The following is a 9,532-nucleotide window of genomic DNA, read 5'->3' as shown; positions in this document are numbered from 1 at the left end:
TTCCAGGACTAAACAGTTCAGGGCAAGCCACCCACAGAACTAACTCTCTCCACAGTGGTTTATCCCTGGGGCTCCAGTTTAAAGATTAAAAAGAATGTTTAAGACCTGCAAAAAGCGGCTTCTCAAAAACCTAAGTACTCCTACAACTATTAGAGTATCTTACAAAAAGTAAATGCACATTTTCCTGACTGATCACAGGGGCAGTGGTCAGGGATGAGAACCCTGATAAGCCTGCAGACCAGAGACAGCAAGAGTAGCTGGCCTGATTAGAAACAACGTCTGTCTGTCTGTTTCCTTTGTTCTGCCTCTGCTGGCCTCTCCTCCCTGAAAAGCTGCCAGATTCCACCTGGCAGTATCTCTCTCCATCCCAAACTCCCTTACGATATTTCTCAATATACATCATACTTCACATAACACATTATTTGATGGGTCTTTTCTTCTCTTTCTCTCTCATAATTTCAGTCTGTAAATAAGCAGAGAGATATCTGAAATCATGCTCACCAAATGTTTCTGAATGGTAGGATTCGGGGTGATTTCTGTATTATTTGTACTACTGTATGAACTTTATATAATGATTCTGTAGTGTTTTAACCAAAAATAAAAAGCACTCCATATTTTTTATTTAAAAAATTATAATTCTAGCAAAGCAGTTCATTTTAACTTTCCATATTCCTCCCCTCTCTTGCTTTTAAGAAAATAAAAGTTTTATTTTACTTTTATTTATTTCTTCTTCAATGCTTTTTTTTTTCCTCTCTTGCTTTTGAAAAAAAGAAATATTTCAAGTGCTTTTCCCTTATGAATGATCTAATTTTGTTTTCCCCTGAGTGGTCATCTGTTAGAAAACAAGAAAACTCTCCCCTCCCATTCTCTCTTGCTTTTCATCCACCCTTTACTCCACCCCCAGTGACACAGGAAAGAGCCACAGAACAGACACAATGGAGCAGAGAACAATGAGGAGAGAGAGAAGCTCTGACCAGGACACAGCTTACAGAACTAAGCCCTGCACTTTTTTTTACTCTCTGTTCTATATTAACAGGTTCCTTACCAGAAAGATGTCCGCATAGCCAGCCAAGGACTCCACTCCCTCTTGGATCCGTGCTCCCCCAGAGTCATTCAGCCCAATCACTGGAGCCCCCACCGTTATGGCCTGGTCCATAATCTGAGATGGCAGAGAAATTTTTGAGACAAATGCTTGTTATCAAAAATAGCATTTACAAAGCACCACACTGTTTTCTGGAGAAGGTTCTGAGTGCACTTTTCAAAACAGGAGGCAGTAACACTGGTTTCGTTCCCCATGATGATTGGATACTTTCACAGAAGGCAAAGGACTAGATATTTAAAAATCTGATAAAAGTCCCCAAATACCCTACAGCCAAAGCACTTCCCATTAGCGGGGGATAAAACTGCTCATGGCAACCACTTCTAGAACCACAGGCTCTAGTTTTGTTCCCACTTACTGATAAAGAAAGAACTGATAGTAGATGGAATGGCAAAGTAGTAGGTTCATGAAAGCAGATGTTGACCCATTTGTTAACCTGAGGCCAGGCCCAGGCCTTCTTTTACTTCTAATGTGACAGATTTTCCTCATGGGTCAATAGTTCTGACAGCATAATGAGCAACATTCCTACAGCGCTTAACAGTTTATAAGCACTTTCACTTCCATTACCTCATTTATCCATCGTAACAGAGGCAGTAAAAAGAGAAAAATTAGGAAGTTCAAAAATCAAGTGATGGCCCGAAGTCTCAGGAGTAATATACAACAGGAACATGTCTTTCTAGATGTTCCATTACAAAGGGAAGCCCTGCCCAGCTACTAATAGTCAGCTCAAATTTTAATTCCAAAATTCTCTAAATATGCTCTACACTTTCATTTCTCTACAGAGCATCTAATCTCTAGCAGTGTTTTTAAAATACCATCATGCAGTCCTTGCACTGCTCTTTACCTTCTAGGACCTGGACTCTCCACCCAGACCAGGTGTTATTTACCTGGGGTCTGTGAACAGATTTCAGCAAGTCCATGAATTTGGATGGGAAAAAAAATTATATCTTTATCTTTACTAACTCTAGCGATCTTTAGCATTTCTTTCAATTATAAATATAAGCAACAAACCACAGTAGTATTAGAAATACCTGTAACTCTGTCATTAATAGAAGCCACAGATATTTTTATGTCACATTAAAGTTGTTGCAGATATCCTGAAATATCATTTTTAACTAAGGACTACTTTGAAATTAGTTATTAGATTTAATGATAAATCTTGTTATTAAACTCATTAATAAGAAAGCACACATTAATGTGGTTTTTTAAGAACATTTTTAATCTTTTATAATCCTACATATTTTATACATGTAAAAACATGAGGGTCCAGGCTTCACCAGCCCACGGCACAATAAATGTTAAGCACCCCTTCGGGTCAGCACAACTTGCATACCTCTGCCGCACTCCAAGAACCTAGCTCAGTGTCTTGCACCTCAAGGATATTCAATATGCATTATGTAACTGATGAAAGTTTTGGAATTAATTTCAATATTAAACACTTACTTTGCAGATCTTTTGGGCATGTGCTCCCGACAGACTGCCTCCAAAAACTGTAAAATCCTAAAAAGAAAACACAAATCAAGAAGTAAAATATAGTGATTGGCCAGAGATGAAGACCCAGTAGGAGGAGAAAATAGAAAATTCATAAATAAACATTTTTAAAGGACTTTCAGAAGTTTAAAAATTAGAAAAAAGTCTGATTTATAGATGATTCCATAGGATGAGGTACAATCTATCTTAAAGGTAGTTCATCTATTGTCGAGAGCAAAAGACCTAGTCTTTGCTCTACAAAAATGATCTGTACCCCTGAGGAAAGGAAAACTTATCATGCAGACTTAACCCTAATATCGGATTCTATGGATGTCAGTCAAGCATTTCTACTTTTAGGAAACATTTGCTGTTTTAACAAGAGAGGTAAAAAAGCAACAAAAAAATGATTCAGAACTCTGTTTCCTCTGCTTATGGACTTTCATTATGTTCAGGTGTAAAAGGGCTTCTTGTGGGCATGCCCTCCCTCCTAAAAGCCCCTCAAAAAGACAGTAGGGAATTAAAAACAAAATCAACCCATGAGGACAAGAAAGGACAAGAAAACAGCAGCAAAGGAGACTGAACAAGTCTGAGGGGAACTGAAGGCACAGAACACCTGACTCAGAGGGAACAAATGGAAGACTACACACCTGCAGAGGGAAAGTGGGGGTGGGGAGGGGGCTGAAAACAGATTAATAGAAAGTCTGTGTTAGGAACAGACCTCAGAGGGCCTCTCCTTCACCTCAAGAGGAGAAAGGAGGCTTATTGTCTAAAGAAATTTAACCAGAGGGGCTCTGGACTCACAATCACTAGCCTAAAGGAGGCAAAAGTGAGGCTGAAAACAGGTGAGATTACACTGAAAAAGCCAGTGCGGGCCCCTCCCTCCTCTCGTCCTCCAACACACCAACAGCTAGTACCAAGCAAGGGACTGAGGATGCTGTTCTGGAAAAACAAACGCTCCCCAGAAAAAACAGCTATGGATACTAACATCTTGGAGAGCATTACAAAAAAGCCGACTCATCACTCCCCACTCTCAGTACCCTTTAATGCCTGTTTCGAATGCCTCATTTTTCCTAAAGCTTTCCTCAACCCTAGATGTGATTTTCCCTTGTCCTGAATCTACAGCATTTGCCTGGAACCTCTCTCACCCTACCCATACTGTAGTCACTTCTGTTCGACCCCATTCTACCTATAAAATGATTAGCTTATTGAGGGTAAGAACGGGGTCTTGGAGGTCTGAGTTATCTCCACCTCCTCCTCACTCCCACCCTACCCTCCAGGCACGAGAGGTGCTCAAAAGTGTCAACTCAATGAATTTTTGTATCTGCTTAATAGTTAGGCAAACATCATGTCCAGAAAACATAATAACTTTCTTTGTTCTATCTTTTCAGTGGTTCCTTCTGTACGAGTTTTTGCCCAGCGCTCATAAATTGCAAAAAACAGTATAATTCCTTCTAGTTCAGCATTTGGTACACCAATTTATAACAGTTTTAAAACATTTTGAAGGTAAATGAGTACTGCGTAACTACAATACATTTAAAATTAACCAAGTATGACTTTTAATATCAAACCCAAAAAACATTTTAGCTTCCTAGACAAGCTATATATCTTTAGGTCTGTAAAAGGAACTGAACATTTTGAATTATATATTTAATATATATTTCCACCTCTAGAGAAAAAAATGTCAAATTCAAAATAGTATACAACATATTCTCAGTTTTCCATTACTGCTGTAACAAATTAACACAAATTCAGTGGCTTGGAATAACACACATTTATCACCTCATAGTTCTGTGGTTTAGAAGTCCGACACAGGTCTCACTGGGCTAAACTCAAGGTTAGCAGGGCTGTACTCCTTTCTGGAGGCTCCAGGGGAAAATGTGTTTTCTTGCCTTTTCCAACTTCTAGGGACTGTCTACGCCTTTGTTCGTGGTCCCCCATCTTCAAAGCCAGCTACCCAAGGTAAAGTCCTCACATCATTCCACCTCCTCTTCTACCTCCCTCTTCCACTTTTAAGGACGCTTGTGATTATACTGGGCCCACCTGGAAATCCAGGCTACTCTCTTTATTGTAAGGTCAGTTGATTAGCAACCTTGATTCCTCTTTGCCATGTGAAATAGCATATTTACAGGTTTCAGGGATTAGGACTTGGATATCAGGGCGAGGGGGGAGGCCACATTATTCTGCCTACAACATTCTCCTACAGTTTCAGTGTGAACAAACTGTATCTGTGCTGATGCTGCCTGACAACACTTGTTTGAACACTTTCATGAAAGCCCAAAGCTCAGGGGCCCGTGGTTCTGAGAGTCAAGTCCCCTTCACTAGGATGCATCCACTGCACTCTCTCAGGTTCAAGTACACTATCCTGGATACTCCAGATGCCCTCCACACACCCAACCCTGCCAGGAAGAATCTCACTTGAAATAAACTGCTGGTTCCTGGGACAACTTTGTACAAGCCTACTACCCTATAACCCTCCCAAAACAGACTAAGGACTCTTCCTCTGTAAGAAAAAAACCCACACGATATAATATTCTGGATATATGCACTGAAAAACAAAGTAAATCCCTCATCTGCCTCAAACTCCAAGCAAGCTTTCATTCTTCAAGGTTGATTTCTTTAACATATTCTGCTCCGGGCTCTGTCCTCCAGGAAAGCTCAGCCTGTTGGAGTTATTAAGTACCTGACTGAAGAGATAAACCAATCTTCCATTGATTCGGCCCCGTCCAGTGACCACGCTGTCTCCAGGAAACTAACATAAAGATGCAAAAGTAAAGGTTAAAAAAAACCCAAATATTTCTTTTAATGAATTTGGCAACTATGCCTCAGCGAAAGACAAAAACAAGCAAAACCCCAAAATCCTTAAAATTCAATATGAACAAGGAACATGAAGATACGCCCCCCACCTCCTTCCCTGGCTCTGCAACAGCAAGCACCGGGCTACTGCTTCATCAACAGGAGTGATGAGTACTGCAGTCTTAGGTATCATCATCCTTTCTAAAAGCAAAATAATCAAAAGACCCCCAGGGCCACCATTACCAAATGGTCACGAGGAGGAGGACATATAAAGAAACATGGCCACTTCTCCAAAGCCACACACCCCCACTCTAAACCTTAAAAAGGCAAACCTGTTGTTTGCATGGAATCTCAGCAATCACTGCATGACCCATAATGGCTCAAATGCAGCCAGCTGGTTTGGTGCCAAGTTTACAAATCTTTGGTCACAAACAACAGATAAGCAGACCTAAAGAAAATTGGGCCAAAAAAGTGAGTCCAAAGAACTCCACACACCCATGGAGAGCACCCAGTTGAAGGAAGAAGTGTTGGTAATTCTGACCTCAAAAACTCCAAGACTAAACTTAAAGTGTGTCAAAAGAGGCAACTAGCCAGCCTTTAGGGGTCCGTGGTGTCTGGTTCCCAGACAGACCAGAACACAACTACAAGATATTCTCACCCCTCCCTCCAAGTTTGTCATTCTGTACTAGCAAGAACTCTGAAGCCACAACAGAGCCCTGGGAACTGGGCCTGAGTCACATAGCACAGGGTACGAGCAGCCCCTACACACTCCATTTGTAGACAAAGAGGGTGTCGGGGGGACCTGAAGGCCCCAGTAGTGCTTCTCCAGGACTTTGGAGAAAAGCCTTACAGACTCATTACTCTTGCATGCAGGTCTGCAGAGCCACAGCTGGAATGTGTTCACACCACTATTTGAATAAATACCTACCTTATTCTTATCAGCAGCCATTCCAAAATCAGCACATCTGTGTTCCACAAACATATCGCTCTCAACAAAGCTGCCAGGGTCCAGCAAGAGACTGATTCGCTCCCTGGCCGTTAGCTTTCCCTAAAAGGCAATAAAGATCACTCAGTGTCATCATAGACAAAGTTAGTAAGCAAAAAAGGGGTGTTCATGGAAGGGCCAGGAAGACAAGTTTTGCCCCTTCTCCCAGATGCAAAAGCGTCCATTCTGTCTGACCTACCCAAGGCAGACAAGTGTTATTAGTAGGCTTCAGCTGGTAAGGAAATCAGACAAGGTAGGGCAATCCAGAAGCACCCAGTTGTGGAAGGTAAATAAGGAGACAGGAGGAGAAGGTGGAGAGAAGTAGGAGTAAAGCAGAACCTGACTCCGGAACCAGATGACTGGTTCCACAAATACCTACTGAAGACCTAAGGAGCCAGAAAAGGAATGGAGAAGCAAGAGGTGGAACTAAAGCAGGCTTAGTAAAGAATCTGAGCCTTTACTCATGAATTCGCAGGCTTGCTCTAAGGAAGCCTACAGAAGCATACCTCACCAGGGTCTAACCCCTACCTCTTGCTCCCAACTACTTCCTGGTTCTTCTGCCTCCTCCTTTTCCTCCTGTCCTACATCAGGGCCCCTGCTTGGGAACCCCATAGCAGACAGTGACACTATGACACAGAGGCGACCCCACAGCAGGGAGTGGCTGAGTAGGAGAGGTGGACAGAGAGTGCTAAAGAGCTCACTTGAGAAGAGTAAAAAAATTCTTCTTGGAAGAGATGAGGTTGGAGCCCTCAATCTATCAAGAGCCTCCACTGGGCCAGGCACAGTGGCTCACTCCTGTAATCCTACCACTCTGTAATCCAAGGCCGGAAGGCTCGCTTGAGGTAAGAAATTCAAGACCAGCCTGAGCAATAGTGAGACCCAGCCTCTACCAAAAATTGAAAAAATTTGTTGGGCAAGGTGGTGCACACCTGTAGTCTCAGCTACTCAGGAGGCTGAGGCAGGAGGATCACTTGAGCCCAGGAGTTCGAGGTTGCTGTGAGCTAGGAAAATGCCACTGCACTCCAGCTAGAGTGACAGAGTCAGGAGTGACAGAGAGAGACTCTGTCTCAAAAAAAAAAAAAAAAGAGACTCCACTGCTTGGGCTCCCAAGCCCTCAGCCCGAGCTAAATCCCCCAAGTCCCCTACTGTCCCCCTCCCGCTCAAAAGCACCTCGGATTGGCTACTTTTTTCCCCTTAGGAAAGTAGCCAAAGCCAGTGATGCTGTGTTAAAACAAACAGGCAATGCTACATACTGTTGTGTAAAGTATAATACGTTTTTAGGAAAGCAATTTGGCAATGTACATACAGATTTTTTAAATATTCATAGCCTTTGACCCACTAATTCCAGTTCTGGGAAATCTACTCTATGGAAATAGTCCAAATGCTGTTTAAGAGGAGATGAGAAAGGAGGGGTGAAATGAAGTCTGCCTCCTAAGTCAGCTTTGGCAAAAGAAAAACAGCTTCTGGAGGCTGTATCTAAATAAACCCAGTGGAATCTGCCTGGGAAAGGGTGCAGGCGATATTTCAGGGAGGAATTGCGCAAGACGCCCCAAATTAAAGAGTGCACAGGAGCACGGACAGGCCTTTTTAGACGATGGTCTAGCGGTCCCCTCACCTCTGACAGAGCCACCCCAGGGTAGGGAGGGAAAGCTCTCTTGGCACGACAAACCATCAACCAAATTTATTATACATTTCATTCTCAAGTGTCAAAAGGAACTGTCACCTTCAGCTCTTGTCAAATGGGAACTTATGAGAGCTGAATGAGCACTTGATTTAGACTTAAAGGGCAGTTCGAATCTCTACACTGAAGACCCCAGCCCTCCACCCAGTCACCTCCCTTATGCTGGTGAGTTGCGCCTGACTGCCCTTCACATGTAAGGGTTTCACTTCTGCACCTTCTTGTTGGCTATTTAACTCATCCAGCACATGGGTCCAGACTCACCCAGGAGTCAGGGACGCACTGAACAAGCCTGGTTTCAAGTCCGGGGTCTCCTCTCCAAACCTGAGTTTCTTCTGCTGCTAAATGGCCCAGCCAGCTTAGCTCCAAAGGCCGGCTGTGATTCTCACCTCAAAACCCCAGCGGTGGGTGGCAGTGCCTCAGCTGCTCACTGCAGCCAAACAGCAGAATAGCCTGTGCATTCCTAGAAAGGCCACCTGCTTCCCACACGTGCCTTCGCTACCCAGCGGGTCTAGGCACGCTAAGATCCTAGGGAGACTAACTTGGCAACCTGCGGGCCGAAGTTCCACAGTTCCCCCGCACACACACAGCCCCCAACCCAGGTTTATGTTTCCATGATGGAGAAAGAACGTATCACCACTCTTTAACCGGGCAAGAAAATAAGCACACCTTTTTTACTGAGTGCCTATCGTTGCTTCGTTAACTATACCAACAATAAACTTGTGAGGGAAGAATTACTACTATCTTCTGCTTAAGATAAATTGATCCCTAGATATTAAGTAACTTGTCCAAAAGTTTGTCAAGTGGTGAGCCGGCTGTTGGCCAGCCAGGTCTGTCTAAACTCCAGCAGAAAGTAGAGTGTGAGAAGGCGACAAGATGCTTTACCCGCCGCCACCCGAAAGGCCACAGGTTCTCAAGGTGAACATTCCAACCCCGCCCCCCCAGGCACGGCGCGGATTGGCTGAGAGGCCTCAGGCGCAGGGAGCCGGGCACGCCATGATTGGTCGCGTGGGCCGGGGGCGGGGCTCACGTGGGACCCTCAGAACTCACTCGCTTATGCTGCGCATCGATACGGTGTTGGCCGCCTCCCAAGAGCGCGGTGCGGCGCTTGTTCTCGATGCGCTCGTTAATGGACACAGGCTGGCTGCAAAGGCTGCGGACCGCTGTGCCGAGACCGCTGGCTACAACGCTGAGCCTTTTCCCGGCCGCCGCCACCCGCATTGCCGCCGCCATTTTCGCTATGCCCGCAGGCTCCCAGCCGCGAACCTGAGTACGCATGTGCATAAAGCGTGGGCAGGGCGCCTGCGCAGCCTTGGGCCCCGTAGGGAGCCTGGGGGCTGGGCCGCAGATGGTGCCTGAGAGTAACGGGTGTGAGTTCGAGCCTGAGGCCGCCCTATGGGGTTATGCAGAGAGAAAAAACAGCAGGACCTGCAGGAGGACAGTCCTTGAGCCTGCAGAGAAAGGAACATAGTCCTTGCTTTTCTCTGGCCACTTAGACCAGGGGTGG

General features: G+C 44.6%; 1 protein-coding gene across 1 annotated transcript in view; it reads right to left on the bottom strand.

The window, feature by feature from the left end:
* PCCB (propionyl CoA carboxylase, beta polypeptide) overlaps positions 1-9,323 on the bottom strand; it is a 70,466-nt gene extending 61,143 nt beyond the window's left edge. Inside the window, exons 1-5 of the mRNA XM_012663383.1 lie at positions 9,076-9,323; positions 6,291-6,410; positions 5,250-5,318; positions 2,543-2,599; positions 1,046-1,159 (exon numbers count right to left, since the gene is read on the bottom strand). Coding sequence (XP_012518837.1) covers positions 1,046-1,159; positions 2,543-2,599; positions 5,250-5,318; positions 6,291-6,410; positions 9,076-9,309 — 594 coding nt within the window. The 5' untranslated portion in view covers positions 9,310-9,323. The remainder of the gene's footprint in view (positions 1-1,045; positions 1,160-2,542; positions 2,600-5,249; positions 5,319-6,290; positions 6,411-9,075) is intronic.
* Between the last annotated feature and the right edge of the window lie 209 nt (positions 9,324-9,532).

This window comes from Propithecus coquereli, unplaced genomic scaffold, assembly GCF_000956105.1.
Source record: "Propithecus coquereli isolate 6110/MARCELLA unplaced genomic scaffold, Pcoq_1.0 Scaffold12, whole genome shotgun sequence".
Lineage (NCBI taxonomy): Eukaryota > Metazoa > Chordata > Mammalia > Primates > Indriidae > Propithecus > Propithecus coquereli.
The sequence above is the reverse complement of the archived record's forward strand: the minus strand, read 5'-3'. Positions and strand labels throughout refer to the sequence as shown.